A 21,146-nucleotide genomic window follows, 5' to 3' on the forward strand; every position below is an offset into this window, starting at 1 on the left:
TTAACCGATGCCATGGTTAAGGCAGAGATGTAGAGTGGGTCTCGCCCACAAGTAGCCACGGCTGGTCCGTGGTCCGACAGCTCTGCAGTCCGATCGGCCAACGGAGCAGAGGAGGGGTGGTCAGCACTGGTCCGTGGTCCGACAGCTCTGCACTCCGACCAACTGACCGAGCAGAGGAGGGGTAGCCATGGCTGGTCCGTGGCTCTACGCCTCTGTATTCGGGAAACGGGAAAGGGCTGGACCTCACGGTTGGCCCCCACTGTCGGCTGTCTTGAGAATGGTTTTCCGTGTTTTTTCCATTCTCCTGCACTAAGGCGAGTGCCGGGACAGTTCCTAGTATAGGCCACGGCCGCCAATCCCCTCACCTTCTCCGTGCATCTGCTTCGCAGTAACAAATCTCTCGGCCTGAGAGACTGCGTCACCATCCGCCTCCCTCTTCGGTGGAGGAATAAAAACATTTTAGCAGTAGTATAGAAGACAATCAAAGCCTCGAAATATGGATCTACAAGCACCTGTTCAAGATGAAGTTGGGTCCAACAGGTGTTCAACGAAGAAATCCTTCGACGGATAGGTTGTCAGCCTGAAATCGTGTTTATCGTTAGGAGAGGGAAATGCAGTATCTAGACCATATAATGAGGAAATAGTTTAGGTATCTCCTCCTGCAGCTCTTCTTATAAGAAAAGAGGACATGAGAGGAGGAGAACGTGTTGCTTGGATAACCCTCGCAGATGGTGAGACATGACAGTCAAGGAGCTATTCAGTGCTGTCATATCAAAAGACAACATCGCCACGATGGTCGCCAATATCCGCAACGGACAATGCATCAAAATGAAGCTGGTTAATTAAAACACTTATTGAAAGAAAATAGTAGGTACTGTACTTAAAGAAGAATTCCCCTTTGCGAAAAGCTGAGGGCCATAAATGTGTTTCAATAAGGAAACTCAATGTTATACCAAGGAGAAGTTCAACTGTACGTCAAAGGAACTTAACTTGTAGCCGCAGCATCTTTGGCGACCAAGCCGTAAGGTAGCGACTAATGTGACGACACTTCCGCCATTTTGTCCCGTTACACAAATTTTTCGGATGACCCCCAACCATAAGACATATTCATGTAAGAGGAGAAAGTAGACAACTGCAGAGAGATGCTGGTGGTGGTGGTGGTGGTGGTGGTGGTGGTGATTATTGTTTCAAGAGGAAGTGCAACTGGGCAACCATCCTCTATTAACACTAATCAAAGGCAAAGGCCCGACACTTTGAAGAATGAAGGTATCGGCCAAAGAAAGACAAGGGCCAAGAAGGGCGCGAAAATGAAAGTCCCCCTAGGCCTCGTGTGCTCTAATACCGTCGGGGTCGTAAAAGAGCAATAGTTGACCAAGAGAGGTCGGATAGGATAGATGAAAGTGAGGAGCCTGGCAGAAGTAAGTGGAAGCAATGCCAGGACTCAACTAAGGGTCCCATGGTCACCTATCCACGCTCCCAAGTAAAGAACCATTGGGGTCCTTTTTGTCATCTCTTACGGCAGTCAGGGAATACCGGGCAACTAGAGAGAGTGAAGGGGGGAATCTTGCACACCCATTTGAGCAGACCACAAGCTGCCGCTGTGCTAAAACATTAGATCCAATAATCCCAACAAGGCATAGCACGCTGCCAAATCTACACTGAACGGGCTGAAACATTTTAAGTCTAGTACGGTATGCTTACGCATCCATCGCCAGATTTCAATTCGTTGCAGGAAGTGTGTGACAATGGAGGCTCTTAGCGGAAGCTGCGCCATGTTGATGAGAGTGATGAGCTGTGTCGAAATGCTATCTTTAATTAACAAACGACTGTCGACGTGGCGCATTGAAATACTACAAACTATCTCCGCTCTGTGTGACACTGGGTGTTGTGTCGTGCGTTCAGCAGTGATTGCAATTCCCTCCACCCCCTAGGTGCGGCGGAGAGGGGGCACCCCTCGACACCGCGCCGCATTTTGATTTGATGGCAATCTCCGAGTAGCTCACTCACTCACTGGTTGGCGAGATTAGACAAACCTGCCACCAGGAGCGCTAGTGTAGTCACACAGCCGCCTGGTATAATGATGCGGTCAAGTGTGCAAGAGGGGATATTGATAGTTGACAGTCGCACCCGCTTGCCTGTCCGCCATGGAAGTTGTATAATAAACCATTGTTCTCTCTGTGCATTGTGTCCTCAGTGCATCCATAGAATAAATGAAACGTAGATAACGCAAACAGTCGCTGGCAAAAATTATACAAAAGAACAAGACCAAATAAATAGGCATAACTAATGCTTTTCCAGACCAGTTGTAATAAAAAAGCAGGGAGGTCATTTTCTTCTCCCATTCTCTTGATGGTAATGAGTCACGTCCTTTTCAAGGAAGGCTGAAATTAATCACATAGCTGTAAACGAGATAGGACATCAATTCCAAATTGAATTCTGTGCTCTGATTTTTGAATCTAGACAAATTTTATATCAGTTCTCCTTTTTTTTTAAATTTGATGGATACAGAGTCTGATAACCATCTAATACTATCACTCATACATTCTAAATGAATGAATTCAGTTTATAAAACTGCCCCAGTAATATAAAACGTATAATTTTTAACGAAGTTTCCAGAGATGAACAAAGAGTTGTGATTTGAAAAAGGCTACTTGTATACACACTTTTATCAACATATTCTTGGGAGCGAGGGACGCGTATACGGAATTACAGTCTTCTTTAACGAGCTCTGGAAGTCCTGCAGTCCCCTTCTCCAATATTACCCCTCACTATCATCCTACGCCAGCATGGTTGTCATAAGTGGTTATCTTTATAATTTGGATTGACAGCCGCATGCTCTCAGCTGCCCGGGTTCAACCTTTCTCGCTCCACCTGGACCACACTTAACAGGATACCCTGTGGAGTCGGAAGAAGTGCTGCTGCTCTGCATCAGAGGGTGTGAAAAGACTTTGCAACTTGCGACTGTGGTGCTGAAGTGCAAACTATCGTGCACATTCTGAAGGACTACCGTCTGCGAGCTTTCGCTGGTTCCATCGAGGACATTCATCGAGTGACCCCTGAGGCACACTGTTGGTTCGAAAAGCTGGGCATTCATCTATAAGAGACTGAAAGCCTTCCACATTAACATTTAATCTGGATTTCATATATATTAAGGTGTATATAGAGTCGATTGTCAACTGTAGCATCATACGTTAAATAATAAGAAGCTGATAGAGGAAAGTGATGACAACTATAAAACAGAAATATTATTATTAATATAATTAAATCACTGATTGTTCTTCATACGATTATACTTTACAGTGAATGAGGACACTAATTACTTGCTATTTACGAAAGTCAGCTGTCCTCAGAGCATGTCATCGTGAGGCTGTTTTCACCTCACACTGCGATCGTCCACAATATTGACTGACAACTTTCACTTCGCTTCACACGCACCACAGGTATAGTACTGTATACAGCAGTACCGCGTGGTCAGTTTCGAACACACGTCTGTTTGCTAGAACAACGCAAAACTGCCGTACACTTCAGACAAAGCCGATAACTCGCTCAATCAACTCACGTAACACTGAACTCTCAGCTCACAACACATAACTACTTACACAAACAGTCCTCACAGCTAGAACTCTTCCAGGCGAACTTACTTCTATATGCAATGTAATTGTAATTTTGTGGCTTCCCTCCGAGGTGGTGCAGCTCTTTTCGGGCACACCCACAATGGAGTCTACCTTTTCAGCTACATACCAACCTTCCTCCCAAACGTAAATGTCTTGCAGTGCCAGAAATCGAATGCGGACCACCAAGGACGGCAGCTAATAGTGCTAACCCTCACAACAGTAAGGACTCAAATCCCCAAAAGTTTGTACTTTTACATTTGGCTCGACTTCAGACAAGGCCGCTCACGTGACACTAAACCCTAGATGTCAGTCCAGTATAAAAGGAGCCGGGGAGTGTTGTGTTGTCAGTAGAGAAGCAGTAACAGTAGAATGGGTCAGAAGAGCTCAGTGACTTCATTGGATGTGACCTGAGAAACAAATCCATCAGGGACATTTCAACCCTTCTAAACCTGCCCGAATTGACTGTTGGTGATGTGATTGTGAATTGAAAATGCTAAGGAATAATCGCAGCTAATCCAGCACCAGGCAGACCTCATTTAATGACGGACAGGGACCGTCGAGCATTGCGGAGGGTAGTTGTATAAAATGGCAAGAAATCAGAGGAAGGAATCACTCGTGAGTTCCAAAGTGCTACCAGCAGTCCAATGATCGAGGTGCTACTCATAAGTCAAACATTTCTGTAGTCAATGCTAAGCGACGCTTGAGAGGACGGCTAGAAATTCAATAAAGGGAAGGGCACGCAAGGTGCCAAAATGAAAGACTCCCTATGGCTCGAAGATCTAATACCGTCTGGGGTGGAAAAGAACATGAGTTGACTAAGGGAGGTCAGATAGGAAACTTGGAATTAGGAGCCTGGCACAAGTAACTGGAAGAAATGTCAAGCTCAGCTAAAGGAACAGTGGTCGCCAATCTACGGCACGGAAGTCCCTGATCCCCTCTTTAATAGTCTCTTACGACAGGCAAGGGATATCGTGGACGTATTGTACCGCTCCCTCCCATTGGGAGGAATATGATACAGTTATCTAGGTATCATCATCATCATCATCATCATCATGGGAATAGCACGAAAAACAGATCTTAGAATATGCTTTGAAAAAACTGAGATCATGTGTACCGATCCACTACTGGTAAATAAAATAATTGACGGGCACGAAATCAAAATCATATATATGATTTCAGCAATAGGCTATAGATCCTTTTGCGGCGCTCACAAGCAACCGATCGTGACGAATGAGCATTCAAACGAAACAGAATAGACATTAGCAGTGACGAATTGCAATCATTTCATAAATAACTACAATTTCTTTATAACAATGAGTTTTTTTAAAAATTGTACAAACTGTGCGATTTTCAAACACTGTTGCTGTACGAAAATACGCGCCATCATTGCTGTCCACTTCACATTTTGGTCGCCGGGGCGCCTGTTTTATGTCATTATATGCTGTGATTGTCAGTTAAGAAAAGAATGATAGTAAAACCAAAAATTACTTCCGGAACATTCGTCAGTATAATAATGCACTTGCATTTGCTTCCGTTCCAGTGGATAGCATAAATGTTTTTAAAAAATCAAAGATTACATTAAGTGGTAAGTAAGACTTTGTGTATTCCTTAGTTCACCAGTAGTTCACCAGGGGGCTACTCCACCACATACTTTATGAACATGCGAGATTTCTCCCACGGGTCTCCTAGTTGTTGATAAATTTAAGTGTGTAGGAGAAGTTATAATTTATAATCTTAATGAGAAACCGACTTGCTATAACAGAATAAAGACACTGAACAAGGCAAATTATATGGGTTTTACGAAGACTATATACAACTAAAACAACGTATATACCAGGTGGTTCACGGACGCCGTACTTTCTACTTAAAATGTCCCGCATGCATAAGTGATGTGTGGGGTGTCTACCAACTCATTTTAACAGGGGAACTACTGCCAGCGGGCAGGTTACGTCAGAATATGAAGAGGTAACAGAGTCACACTCGCAGCATGTTACTCAGCGTTGCCGGTCGAATGCATCCCTTGCATTAGTAAACATCGTTTTCGACCGCATAGTTCTAGGCTGGTGTATGCTACAGCCGCACTATATTTGCTGTCTGCATATCGGCAGTAGCTAGTGTGATCAGCAGCGGTGAATACACAGACATTATTTTAATCTGAACAATCTGGTCGGAATGCAACAGAGGCTCCAAACAGGCGTATGCCTTCTACATACGTACTTCACCGACCAGTATGTGAGCTTGCATCCGGGAGATAGTAGGTTCGAATCCCACTATTGGCAGTCCTGAAGATGGTTTTCCGTGGTTTCCCATTTTCACACCAGGCAAATGCTGGGGCTGTACCTTAATTAAGGCCACGGCCGCTTCCTTCCAACTCCTATGCGTTTCCTATCCCGTCGTCGCCATAAGACCTATCTATGTCGGTGCGACGTAAAGCCCCTAGCAAAAAAAAAAAAAGATGCAGTGAATGAAATCTAATAACTTATTTATTTATACACGTGTGGACATTCCACTCGATGGAAAAGTTGCATGTATGAAACAAAAACGAATACTGTTCGGTGAAGTACGTATGTAGAAGGCATCTGTCTGTTTGGAGCTTCTGTTGCATTCCGACCAGATTGTTCAGATTAAAATAATGTCTGTGTATTCACCGCTGCTGATCACACTAGCTACTGCCGATATGCAGACAGCAAATATAGTGCGGCTGTAGCATACACCAGCCTAGAACTATGCGGTCGAAAACGAAGTTTACTAATGCAAGGGGTGCATTCGACCGGCAACGCTGAGTAACATGCTGCGAGTGTGACTCTGTTTCTTATCTCTTCGTATTCTGACGTAACCTGCCCGCTGGTAGTAGTTCCCCCTGTTAAAATCAGTTGGTAGACACCCCACACATCACTTATGCATGCGGGATATTTATAAGTAGAAAGTACGGCGTCCGTGAGCCACCTGGTATAGCAGCAAAATTAAGTCAAAAACTGTTACACAGCCACAAATAAGTTATACTAGTGAAACCATTTTCTTTTTCTTTTTTGTTAGTTGCTTTACGTCTCACCGACACAGATGGGTCTTATGGCGACAATGGGATAGGAAAAGCCTAGGAGTTGGAAGGAAGCGGCCGTGGTCTTAATTAAGGTACAGCCCCAGCATTTGCCTGGTGTGAAAATGGGGAAACCACAGAAAACCATCTTCAGGGCTGCCGACAGTGGGATTCGAACCCACTATCTCCCGGATGCAAGCTCAGAGTCGCGCGCCCCTGACCACACCGCTAACTCACCCAGTGAACCCATTTTTAAAACTACTAATAAGCTGAAATGAACAAAATAGTTAAAAGAGAAATAATCATGATAACGCATAAATAATATGAAGTTTCTGGACAATAAATCAAATAAAACCGTTTATAAAGAAATTGAACCGGTATTGAACACGATTAGAAAAACACGTATAACACACTTTGGACATCTTATCAGAATAGCTGACACCAGAATTAGCAGAAGAATAATTCAAAAATTATGGGATAGCAAGACAGGGATTAAATGGAATATATGTATAAGTTGAGGATGACATCAAAGAACTACAAATAACAACAGATGATCTTAAGAACAAAATATACACAATTAAGATACTCGTACTTTATTGCCGGGTTGCAGAAATGCAAATGGAAGTTTGGGTGGAGTTTGACTGGCAATCATCCTACATGAGTTCCAGAAACAGCAATCAATGTTTGATCGACGATCAATCTCTCATCAGATTTGACCAGAAAATTCATGCTGATCAAGCACCAATTCTCCAATCAGTGCTAGCAGTCTTTAAACTCAAGGATGTTTTCCTTTCATTAAATACTTCTGATTAAACATTTCAATGATAAATAAATTCAAGTTCCTGTAGAAAGTGCGATTTGAGTGACGTACTATTTTGTTTTCCGTAGTCATTTTTCTCACATGTAACCTGAATCTTGAACATGGAACTAGTTAATTTATATCAGTCAATCTTGAAACAAATACTTATCTCTGGCATATAAACGCCCATGTAAACCCAGACTTTTTAGAATTAATAGGCCAACGTGACAAACCTTCAATCTATCCGCAGCATGGTTGCTTACTATTTTGTAATGTTGCCCGCACAGCATCCGTTTTTTATTTTTATTTTTGTCGTCCCTCAACTGCACGGTTCAAAAAAAATAGCGGAACACATTTTCTAACGTCTGGTACGTGAACGTTAATTTGGTAGATGGGGTTCCAATGGTTGTACATCATACCTTGAGACCTTAGCTACTCAGCGTATGTCAAGTCGAAGTTATACTCCATCTGTAGACGTAGCCATGCATTAAACTGTCAAGTGACCCCTCAAAACAAAGTGATTAGCGGTGCGTCCGTGTGTCGTTGTGAGGTACATAGACTACTGCGGTCATTTGAGAACGTTGTACGTCAACCACCACATCCCATGAGACATCTTAACGAGGTTCAAGGATGAACTTTTCGTCGTGTTGCTGTGGATCTCAATGTCTCTCCGTCAGTTATTCAACGCTTGTGGAATCGCTACAGTGAGACAAGCCAGTTCACAAAGAGGGTTGGACAATTCCGTGGATGCATAACAACCCCACAGGATGACCGATATTTGACCATCTGTGCGTTGCGGCGTCGTTCAACAACTGCCAGAGAACTGCAATAAGACCTCAGGAGGGTCACTGGAGTCACGGTGTTTGACCAGATAGTAAGGAACAGGTTAATAGAAGTGTCCTTACGACCCAGACGTCCTGTTCGAGTGCCCCGTTTAACGCAGCAACATCGCGCAGCTCGCCTCCTATTTCCCCGTACCCACGTCAACAGGCAACTTCGCCAGTGGAGACCTGTGTTATTCACAGACGAGTCCAGATTTCCCCTGACAGAGCTTAATGGACGTAACGTGTATGGAGACGCCATGGTGAGCAGTACATGGCAAATGTTGTCCAGGAAGGCGGCCGATTCGGGCAAGGTTATGTGATAATGTGGGGTGGCATCAGTATTGATGGCCGTACGTATCTCGTCATCGTCCGTGGTAATCTCACCGCTGCGGGGTACATCGAGCAGATACTGCTACAGCATGTGTTGGTTGCTGCATACGGTATTGGACCTGAATTCGTCCTCGTGCACGACAATGCCAGGGCTCATGGAGAGCGCATCACCAGAGCTGTCTTGTGAGAATTGGACATTGAAGAGATGGAATGACCAGCAGTTATTCCCTACCTTAATCCCATCGAGTATGTGTGGAATAGGCTTGACAGAAGTGTTCGTGGGCGTCCTGTTCCACCACAGACTCTGCAAGACCTCGAACAGGCTCTCATTGAAGAATGGGACCTGGTACCGCAACGTGAACTCCGTCGACTTATACGGAGCATGCCACGTAGGTGAACTCGTGTCCTCATCCTGAGGTAGTGCAGCTCTTTTTAGGCACACCCCCAATGGAGGTGAGCTGCATGTACCATTCCATCCACGTACCAGCCCTCCTGCCGTTCTTAAATTTCCGGCAGTATCGGGAATCGAATCCGGGCCCCCTAGGACGGCAGCTAATAACACTAACCGTTACGCTACGGAGGCGGACGCCACGTAGGTGCCAAGCTGTGATAAATGCTCGTGGAAGACATACACCATACTGAAGCTCTCCAACTGTGATAAAAATTCACCCTGGATGACAGTTATCACTTTATTTTCGCCCCCTTTTGGACATTTCCGTTTGTGTTCTGAAAATGAACGCGAATCCATTGATGTTCTTTTGTCTATTTCAACGGTAAAGAATAAAGGTTTAGTTGGTAATATACCCGGGTGTGAGGTATTGTTTTGTGGAGCATGGCATACGTTCAAAAACATGTTCCCCTAATCTTTTTTAACAGTGTATATTAAGTAAGAGTGTTCTATCATTCAATGAAAATTTTGGCCCTCTCACTTTCTTAGTGGGGATGTCACTCTAATGTAGAAAATTTATTAAATCAAACGAAAGCCCCAAAATCCGCTGATCAGCTGTTCCCTGATTCACTGCCACTTTGATGTATTTGCAAGACACCAAAGAGGATACAATAGACACCATCCTTAACGAATCAACACGGCAGTGGTCTCTAATTGCGCTGTTGCCAGACTTATTTCCTCCTCGGATCTTCAATCAGTAAATTGGAGAAAGTTGATCAGGGTTTAGGTTTTGTGCAAGGCACTCTGGAATTAAAGTTTATTGGCAATCAGCTGATCTGCCATTAAGGACTGATTTGATGGACCTTTCTGCAACCGGACATAAGAGTCACTCACACCAGGCTGCAGACTATCATTAATGAAAGGTATAATGGGAGAGTGTTTTCAATTGAAGAAAGGAAGACAGCATCTTTTCTCAGAATGAAGAAATAATGGGCTAAGAGAAAAGTGGTTAAATGTAAGGACCTTCACTACATACAAACGCATAAAATAAATAAATTTAATTCATTAATTAACTAATTCATTAATATTATTAATCCTGGCTTCTGTCTTTAGCGTACAATGTGAAACGGGCGCTCTATAGCTGAACTCAGAGCAATGCAATGTGGTATATTTTTATTTCCCCGTGTGTCACGTTTCCAGGTTAGAGTTCGAGGTGGTAGTGGACTCTCACATATTATCTACTGCCACCACCACGTCCGACTGACCTGCAAAATTCCCACAACTCAAGCGGAAGCAATTTAGTCGCAATTCCAGCAGCCAAAGTGGTGTTCACCCCGCCAAATGCGTTTAAATAGTGACGCGGCAGGAGCAAACAGAGAAATAAAAAGTGGGATGTACTACGTGTGTGTTTACTACTGATACTTCGATAGATTCAATTAACAACGCTAGAACGTAAATTAACAAGAGTGTGTCACAACCCGCCAACTCTCTGTAGGACGATTTCTCTGCAGAGAGGTTGTCGTTGGTTTGTTCAGAAGACATCACTTTCAGTCTTGGCTGGTTAGAATCAACATAACCTCTCCAGGTCTAAAGAGAATGCTGAATCATTCTTTTCCAAACTTCAGTTTCAGAATTACAACAATTCCACCTAAATAGAAAATAATGTTTCCCATTATCAGCATTATAAATGAATGTAGGTGCTGTAGACAATTAATGATGTGTAATATTGTTTGTATAAAAGTCAGTCTGCAGTGAAAAGAATGAAGGGCTTTGAGAAACAATCAGCAATCCAGAAAGGAGTGAGGCAAGGCTGAACCCCCCCCCTTTTCAATGTTTATATAGAACAGGCGGTAAAGAAAATCAGGGGCTGCCTGGCCGAGGCGGTAAAGGCGTGCTTGGTTCGCCCGGAAGAACGTGGGTTCGAACCCCCGTCAGGAAGTCGTAAAATTTAAGGAACGAGATTTCCACTTCCGGAGGTGCATATGGCCCTAAGGTGCACTCAGCCTATACCAAAAATGAGTACCAGGTTAATTCCTGGGGGCAAAGGCGGCCAGGCGTAGAGCTAACCACTTTACCCCATCACGTGCCGAGGTTAACAATGGTGGAAGCCTTTACCTTCCACTCCTCCAAGGGCCTTCATGGCCTGTACGGAGGTGACTTTGCTTTGGTAAAGAAAATCAAAGAGGAATTGTGAAGGGAGTCGCAGTCCAAGGATGACCCTGATATTTGCTGATTATTTTGTTATTTTATATGAGACTGCAGAAGATCTGGAGAAATTGCTGAATGGTATGGACAGAGTCTTGAGGAAGGAGTACAACATGAAAATAAATAAGTCCAAAACAAAAGTAATGGAGTGCAGTCGAAAGAAGTCAGGTGAGGCAGGAAATACTAGATTAAGAAATGGAGTCTTAAAAGAATATTGTTACTTGGGTAGTAAAATAACTAACGATGGCAGAAGTAAGGAAGACATAAAATGTAGACTAACACAAGCAAGGAAGAGCTTTCTTAACCAAAGGAATTTGCGCATTTCAAACATTGATATAGGAATTAGAAAGACGTTTATGAAAGCTTTCGTCTGGAATATGGCACTGTATGGATGTGAGACATGGACGATAACTAACTCGGAAAGAAAGAGGATGGAAGCTGTTGAAATGTGGTGTTACAGAAGAATGCTGAAGGTGAGGTGGATACATGGAATCACGAATGGAAAGATACTGAATCAAATTGGTGAGAGGAGATCGATTTGGCTAAATTTGGCCAGAAGAAAAGATAGAATGATAGGACACGTCTTAAGACACCCAGGAGTTGAACAGTTGGTTTTTGAAGGAAGTGCAGGTGGTAAGAGCGGCAGGGGTAGACCAGCATATGAATATCAGCAGATGTGGGATGCAGCTGTTACGTAGATATGAAAAGGTTAGCACAGGATAGGGTGGCACGGAAAGCTGCATCAAACCAGTCTATGGACTGATGACTCAAAGAACTTTTTTTCTATCTTGCTTTACGTCGCACCGATACAGATAGGTCTTATGGCGACGATGGGACAGGAAAGGCCTAAGAATGGGAAGGAAGCAGCCGTGATACAGCTTCAACATTTTCCTGTTGTGAAAATGGGAAACCACGGAAAACCATCTTCAGGGCTGCCGACAGTGGGGTTGGAACCCACTATCTACCGGATGCGAGCTCACAGCCGCGCGCTCCTAACCGCACGCCCAACTCGCCCGGTAATTCAAAGAACAACAATATTATTTGAACAGGGGACGAAAACGCCGTATTTACCGGAATCTAACCAATGCATGGTTGGTGAGCACTTTATGACAGAGCCATGATCACGTATAACCTCTACCATGGCCGAGAAGGGTGGGTTGAAGTGGGCAAATCTAAAAGAAAAATACGCCGTGTAACACAATTAAAAAATCATAATAATAATATATTTTAATTAATGAACATTTTCGAAATGTCTAACTACAATTTTAAATCCATCAGATAAAAGGAGGTACTACTCTGTCCTATCCACCTTAGTGGTACCCTGTTTTATCCAGCAACGCAATGTTACGAACAAGTTAAATTCAAGGAGTGAATGACAAATCGTTTCACACCTCGCCCTGAGGGGGTGGGGCGGGCCACCTAGAGGGAAGAGGGGCATACATTCTCCATCACGCATAGTTTTGTAGTGCAGACAACGTTTAATTTGTATGATACTTACTTTACAGTCTTCAAAATAGTGCCTTGCGTGAATAAACACAATTCACATTGGAATGTTACGACATGAAACTGTAAAAACGTATTTTTTCACTGAGAGAACGCACGCTTGCACTCAACAGATTGCAGCTGCTGTAAGAATTAAGGTCGTCGAGTGAGAAAGAGATTCCTATGTTGAGCGGAAAATGGGAGCACACACTAGATGAGAAAATTAAGGTACCCCTGTTTTTTAACACTCCCCTTACTTTGTCCCAATTTATAAAAGATAAAATTCCCCCTACCCACATCCCCCTGTGAGTGGGACCAGTAGAACAACACCCACGGTATACCCTGCCTGTCGTAAGAGGCGACTAAAAAGGACCCCAGGGGCTCTGAATTTTGGAGCGTGGGCTGGCGACCATGGCGCCCTCAGATGAGTCCTGGCATTGCTTCCACTTACTTGTGTCAGGCTCCTCACTTTCATCTATCCTACCCGACCTCGTTTGGTCAACTCTTGTTCTTTTCCGACCCCGACGTTATTAGGTTTGCAAGGGCTAGGGAGTCTTATTTTTACGCCCTTCGTGGCCCTTGTCTTCTTTTGGCCGATATCTTCATTTTTCGAAGTGTCGGATCCCTTCCATTTTCCCCTCTGATTAGTGTTATATAGAGGATGGTTGCCTAGTTGTACCTCCTCTTAAAACAATAATCACCACCACCTCCTCCACCCCGCTGTGCACACCACTGTCGTTCCTAAGTCTCCAACAAAATATGTTTATTTTATTTCACCTTCAGAATTTCGATCCATTCTCCTCCACCTTGCATGAAGGTGTAAGAAGGGACGCCTGCGTTCTAGCACGAGTTGTGTAGCTGTGAAGATGGCGGTCAGGTCCTGCCTGCTCTTCTTGTGTTAGAGATTCTGCACATGGAGTCGGTTTTCAATTACTCTTTTTGATTGATTCTAGGGAGGAAGAGGTGGAGGAGGGTAGCTGCCTGCTCGCTGCACCAAATAATTGACGCGCTGATTGCCCCAGTCCAGCACGGCAGGGCTTATAGCCCTTCTCCACTTCCTTGCGCCTCCGCCACCAAATTATGAAACTCAATTTAGAAAGCCATTTCTAAATGCATATGAATGTCAGTTTGATCGAATAAAGAACACTAGTCCATAAATCTCCCCGGACAGCAAAATTTTGCACCAGCGCCAAAGTAGATTTAATTAAATTACAAATCTATAACCATTATAATCATCTCCGGAGCAGATGGTGACGGTACTCAAGAAATATTCCATTTACAATCAGACGGCAAAGTTAATGAATTTCAGGTTTTATATGACTGAAAATCTGACGGTAGGTTGTGATTATTGCTTGGCAATAATTTTCCTTTAACACTACCCAGTGTTCCAATGTTGAAGATATCGGCAAAATAAAGGAAAGGGCCGAGAAATTAATAAAAAGAACCCATGGCGCAACACCCCAAAGGACCTTGGCCTACCAAGCGACCGCTGCTCAGATTACGAGGTGTCGTGTGGCCGGCACGATGAATCCTCCGACCCGTGAAATAGCTCCTTCATTGCAATCACGTAGGCAGAGTGGACCCCGAACCAGCTCTCAGATCAACGTAAAAAATCCCTGACCTGACTGGGAATCGAACCCGCCGCCTCCGGGTAAGAGGTAGGTGTGCTACCCCTACACCGCGCGCAGGACGTAAAAATGAGTCTCCTTAGCCCTCGGAACCTAACATCGTCAGGGTCGGAAAATAATAAGAGTTGACCAAGAGAGGACGGATAGGAGAATCGAAAGTAGGTGGAAGGCGTGCCAGAATGAGCTGGGGACCCAACGTCGCCAACCTACGCTTCACTTTTAGTAGACTTTTGCGACAGCCAGGGGATACCGTGGACGTTTTCTACCGCCCTCGAGTTTACGCCCACGGGCGAGCTTCGCGTCTGTGAGGATGGGGTCGTGCCTAGGGTGAAATACAATGTTGAAGGCAGCACAAGCACTCAGTCCACAAACCAGATGAATTAACCAATGAAGATTGGAACTCCCAACCACACCGTGAAACAAACCCACCACCCCTTCCGACCACAGGCCAGCATTCTAATCAGTTAGCCACGGGACTGGACTCAGTCTTCCTCCCTCCAAGAGCCCAACAGAATGTTAGTATCGCCTTGAACAAACAAGAATAAAATGCTGAATAGCAGTTCCTCGCGTTTAATAACAGAACTGAATATAAAACAACAATATTACAGCCATGTCTTTGTTAATGTGTGAAACCTGTGCGTGACGGATAAATGTATCTGTTCCTTTTTTTTTTACATATATATCGCTCCGGGCGAACACGCTACAGGGATTGTTCATGCGGCAAAACGAATTAAATCCGAAATACCGCGCGGGGAGTGGAGCAGACAAAACAGGCAAGATTAATGAAAAACAGAACCAAGATCGAGATAGCGCAGAAAGTCCGTCATCAGCGGTGGCCAGGTAACGGGTAGGTAAGAACTAAACGCTCCATGGCTAAGTGGTTAGCGTGCTGGCCCTTGGTCACCGGGATCCCGGGTTCGATTCCCGGCAGGATCAGGAATTTTAACCACAATTGATTAATTCCCCTGGCCCGGCGACTGGGTGTATTTCATCCTCATCACGACGCGCAGGTCGCCTACGGGTGTCAAATCAAAAGACCTGCACCAGACCGCTCCGGAGGTCACCCGGCATTTCATTTCATTTCATACTAGATTGGAGACGTTCCGATATACTCCAGTATCGATAATTAATGCGAGTATCGATATCTCGAGGTTATCAAAACATACTATCGATACATCCCGACTTTTTTTTTTCAAAATACAAGGGTTTGAAGTTACATTTAAGTAATTTAAATTTGGGATATCAGCAGACCCAAGAGAAACAAGATAAAAGAATCAAAATAAAAATAAAGATCAAAATAACGATCATCATGGTATCGATTTTCTCTTTTCTGAACGTCGTGAGCGCACTGGCCTTGTCTATGCTAGTTACAGACAGATTTATTTATCATCAACAGGTTAATTACCCAATTATACACGATTCAATAAAACTTTATATACAACAAAATACACCTTAAGTAAATAAAACTAATTTCCTAAAATAATTGCGAAGTTTAAACTAAATCTAGAGACGTTTATATACACATATTTACACCGCCTTAAATAAATAAAAACGAGTCTTTAAAATAATTGCCAGTGTTAAACTAAATCTATATTTATACACACATATTGTACAGAGAGGCCATAAGGTCTCCAGTGATTCACCCACCTCATCTCTACTGTAGCTTCGCCGACGCGAACGATTTTCGGTTTTCCTCGCGGCACATTGGAACGAGGAACCGGTGATAGTCTTCACTTGTGCCATCCTTCCCCGTAGTCTACTGCCTTCAAGCTTAATTTCATGATGAACTTGTCTAGATTTTCTCCAGATAGTATTTCAATGTATCCAATGAACTGCAGTATTCGTTCATGAACGAGAAGAAAGACATTTTACAATCTTCAGTTTCTTAAGAATGGACGCAGGTGGTTCTTCTTGCGGTCCAAAGCACACGTAGCATTCTACGCCAACAACAAATTTCGAAGCCATCGATAGGTTTTCTGCCTAAAGCCTTCACGGTCGAGGTCTCACAGCCATTTGAGAAAACAGAGAACACAAGGGTTTCATCGAGACGGATCGTTGTGTTATTACTCGACATCTGATGTATATGGTGTATAAATCACCAATATAAGCATGCATCTGTGCTGCAAAAAGTGGTGAAATATGCATTTCAGTACTGATCCACGTGTGTAACGGACTAGTATAGGGTAACTAGGAAGCAAGTTTCCAAACCCATGGGTAAATAGTGAAAATATCGAGCTCAATAAGTAGGTGGTATTATTATGACTTGTGAGGTGTGGCTATATACGCTGGTATTTCGATTTGTGAAGTTGTTTATTATTATTATTATTATTATTATTATTATTATTATTATTATTATTATTATTATTATTATTATTATTATCATCTACGTAGTTACGTAAGGAATTTATTTGGTATTAATCGTAGTCGTATTATTTATTATTTGTGTGTTGTATGATCTGTCTTGTGTAACAGAACATGTGAGGTTATGTCACGATACTTCTGCTGTATGTTTATTAATACGACTTGTATTTAATGTAAGAACACGTAATTAATAGTATATAACGTATTATAGCCTGTAAATATGATGTTATTGGAGACTCGAGAAGATACGAGAAAGCATGTTGTGTCATACTTTCCTGGAAGCCTGCTCAGGCAAGGTATATAAGGACAGTCTTGGGTCGTTGAGTCGAGTTGTGAACTCATGTTGTGGTTTTGCCGTTGAAGTGGTTCTGTTGTGTTGGTACAAGTGTTCCGTAGTTGGTCGTCGTCCTAATGTGGCAGTCGATTGAGTTCGAGATAGTGGTTCATTTGATGTGCAACTATTAATGTCTATATAATTTGTAAATGAAACAGTGTACTCAATTGACAACATCTCGCGTGGTTTCAAAGAAATTGAAAATGTATTGAACATCTCCTTTGGTAAGTTATTCCAATCCCTAACTACCCTTCCTATAAAAAAATATTTGCCCCAATTCATCCTCTTGAATTCCAATTATCTTCATATTCTGATCTTTCTTATTTTTAAAGACATCACTCAAACTTATTCATCTACTAACGTCATTCCACGCCAGTGACAGCTCGGAACATACCACTTAGTCAAGCAGCTCGTTTCCTTCCTCCCAAGTCTTCCCAGCCCAAACTTTGCAACATTTTTGTAACGCTACTCTTTTGTTGGAAATCACCCAGAACAAATCGAGATGCTTTTCTTTGGATTTTTTTCCAGTTCTTGAATCAAGTTATCCTGGTGGAGGTCCCATACACTGGAACTATACTCTAGGTGGGGTCTTACCAGAGACTTATATGCCCTCTCCTTTACATCCTTACTACGCTCCCTAAATACCCTCATAACCATAACCAGAGATCAGTGTTACTTCTCTGAAATGTGTTCTGTTCTCTACCGTGAGCAATAGGCTTTTACGACAGGCAGGGATGTAGGTTGTGTTATTCTTCCGCCTTCCTCCACACACATCTTTTTCCCCTAGTTTTCAGATGACTCCCAACTATAAGAGGGAGTGACAACAGTGGCGAATCCTGACTTCTGGTTTAGGGGATGTAAAAAAAATACCCTCATAACCATGTGCAGAGATCTGTATCCTTTATTTATATTCCCATTTATGTGATTCCTTATATTAGCACCTAGGTACTTACAGTGATCCCCATAAAGAACTTTCACCATATCAACGCAGTAATTAAAACTGAGAGGACTTTTCCTATTTGAGAAGCTCGCAACACACAATTTTTGCATATTTTGTGTATTTTAATCCCGTTTCTTGAATTTTCGTCTTTAATTCTACACCACACACCTTATTTTTCCTCTCCATAATTTGTTTGCAGTGCACTACAACAGTCTGGTATAAATCTGTGGCGTTTGTCTGTTTAAACTACCTTCAATGCGGATAACGATATCTCTACATCTACGGATGTATCAGGACTGTACTTGAATTCGGAAGAGAGTGCAGGTGTTAAACAACACATTATCAGTATCAAGCAAATGTTACTGTCATAGATGGCCTAGGCATCACTGAAGATGCGTGCTAGGGAAATGAAGAACGAGGTAGTTTCCCCGTTGCTTTCCTCATTAAGCCACAAGTTGCTACTACAAATCAGTCTGCCAGGCCCACTGAAATGCATGCACCAACCGACCCTATGAGCAACATTTTCACACCATTCAGAGCACGCACTGGCTGCATAAGGAATGGCATTACTACCATCGCTCATACCTCAGTCACTTTCATATTGTCAAAGCCAAGGATAAGACTGAGATGGGTCAATGAATGAATTTTGACCCAATTTGTCCTCTTGAATTCCAACTTAATTTTGACATCATGATCCTTCCTAGTTTGAAAATCTCCACTTACGCCTATTAGTCTGCTGATGTTATTCCAAGTCATCTCTCCACTGACAGCTTGAAACATACCGCTTAGTCGAGCAGCTCGTCTCCCGACTCCCCAAGTCTTCCAGGGCAAAGTTTACAACATTTTCGCAACGCTGCTCTGTTGTCGGAAATCATCCAGAACAAATCGTGTTGCTTTCCTTTTTCCATTCCTCGTAGCAAATAATCCTGGTGCGGGTCCCATGCACTGGAACTATACTCTAGTCGGGGTTTTACTAGCGACTTACACGCCTTCTACTTTACATCCGTACTGAAAACCCTAAATACCCTCACAACCATATGAAGAGATCTATAACCGTAATTTGCAATCCCCTTTATGTGATTACCCCAATGAAGATCTTTCCTTATATTAACATCTACTTTCAATTGCATGCAGGCAAAAAGAAGTTTTCTGATATTCTCATGAGCTTCATAACACGTCGAATTGTTCACGGCTATGGTTACCCAGTAATGGGAAAATGTTATTTCACAAAATTTACAACAATCTTTTTCATAAATATCAGATGAAATAAAAACTTGGGATACAAATCTAGAATGAGTTGCTTTAAGACGAATCAAAGTTTGGTAACGATTAGATGAACACTGTAAAAATTATGAATTTTCAAAGTGAGCGCTCCGTTGGGAATGGAAAAAATGCCGGCACTTGTTTGTGTTCAACCTACGATAAAATCTTAACTCAGTACCATAAAAATTCCTACTACACATATAATTGTGTGGGGCAAAGGATAAACTTTTTATTAACGTATAAACTGGGGTGTCAATACTTTTTTCCACGGTAGTAGGTACTTACATCAGCCAGGTGTTCGTTTCCTGCATGCAGGGCCTGTACGGAGGAGGCGACTACATTTGGCTATAATACAAACTGAGGGAAAAATCTGATGACATATCTCTGAACTATGAAGTGAACTTTATACTGTCTGCTGAAAGCTGGAAGGTATTACCGTTATCTCCCCACCCCCAAGCAGCGGTTTCTGCTCAATCAAGGTTTTGAACAACACACATTTACATTAATATGCGCACTTCCTACTCCTGCCATTGTTATTATTATAATTATTATTACTGCAATACCATTACACGCTGCCTCGGGTAGACATTGTGTTATTCCAGAAACTAATCTTTGCCGATGAAAGGAATTCATTTCCAAAACGCAATATCTTTGCCGTGTTCTTTTCATTCTACCCCCCTATAATGACTCTAACTGGATTACAAAGATCTCTACTCAGCAAACAAACCAACGAAATTAAATTCGTTTAACAAAAGGGAATGGGGTGGGGGGAAGGGGTTGTGTGTAGAGAAGGTGAAGGGCGTAAAGAGGGGTGCTGAGATGAAGAAGAAAGCGAGGTCGTAGTATCAGGGCAAGTAACCGACTCAAGGGTGTGGTCCTGTTACATGGCAAGCAGGACAACTGTCCTCTCAAGGAAGGAATCTTCAGTGGATATGTATGGATTATTGCTGGATTATGGCATCATAGTTAACAGTGCCGTGTGCTTAAGGACACATGTCTGTTAAGACTACAGTAAAGTAGTGGAAAATCACCACGTTTGCCATCATAATATATTTGGACAGAAATACTTATTCTAAGTGCACAAAAAATATCATGTGCAATGAATCAACATAGCTTATTACTCATATTTCACAGTAATTTTTATGGCAGTTTATTCCTTGTGATGTTTTTAAGGCTCCAAATGCACTCCAAGCTATCGGAAGGGTAAACTCGGAAACTACTCATGTGACATGAGTGATACTTTTGACAGATAGTACCCACAGCATGCAGGTACAAAATAGTCTACAATCATGATATTTAGTAAAATAGATTTTAGTCAGAAAAATTCAAATATTGTTTTTCAAAATTTCATAAATTTTGTTGAAAGTTTTATTGCCCTTATTTTCATAAATTAAGAGCTAGATTCATGATTGTAGTCGATTTTTAAGATCATTGCATACTAAAACAGAAAGCTGAAATTCATTTGTCTATGAATACTTGTTACTGAAATAGTAAAATTAATGTTCTTAAAAATACACTTTTACAGGAGAGCAGCACAAAGTAAACGAATTTAAATCCATTCTCTTAGTAACTATAATATATAATAATCGTATGGCCTCAGCTACCGTGTGCAGACATTTCAATTTGACGCCATCTGGCTGTCTGCTCGTCAATTTCGTCGTTCCGTTTTACTCTAGGCCCCCACTAGATGGCAGACCGAGTAAACCGAAACTCTCTTGGGCGTCTATGGCTGAGATTTAATGAATTTTGTCGGGTAAACACCAAATGTGTCACCAGAGATCTTTTACATGCCGACATCGTACGACATGGAGTGTCGAATTGACTTTTTTCCGCCCTTCAAAAATCCGACTACCTCTGCCGGGTTTGAACCCGCTATCTTGGGATCCGGAGGCCGACACTCTACCGCTGATCCACTATGAATGATAGACGTTTTACTGTCGT

The 21,146-nt window shown here is 42.7% G+C and overlaps 2 protein-coding genes across 2 annotated transcripts in view; one reads left to right on the top strand and one right to left on the bottom strand.

The window, feature by feature from the left end:
- The window catches only part of LOC136884197 (LIM domain only protein 3), a 196,801-nt gene that overhangs the window by 75,572 nt on the left and 100,083 nt on the right, over nt 1-21,146 (bottom strand). The window lies entirely within an intron of this gene.
- LOC137502824 (uncharacterized) lies at nt 11,215-11,895 on the top strand. Its single transcript, XM_068229871.1, has one exon. The coding sequence runs from the start codon at nt 11,281-11,283 to the stop codon at nt 11,893-11,895; it is 615 nt and encodes a 204-aa protein (XP_068085972.1). The 5' UTR covers nt 11,215-11,280.

This window comes from Anabrus simplex, chromosome 12 (genome assembly GCF_040414725.1).
Source record: "Anabrus simplex isolate iqAnaSimp1 chromosome 12, ASM4041472v1, whole genome shotgun sequence".
Lineage (NCBI taxonomy): Eukaryota > Metazoa > Arthropoda > Insecta > Orthoptera > Tettigoniidae > Anabrus > Anabrus simplex.

What these genes read in the sequence shown, in the direction of transcription:
- LOC137502824 (XM_068229871.1), top strand. Translation starts at nt 11,281, where the DNA reads ATGGACAGAGTCTTGAGGAAGGAGTACAACATGAAAATAAATAAGTCC.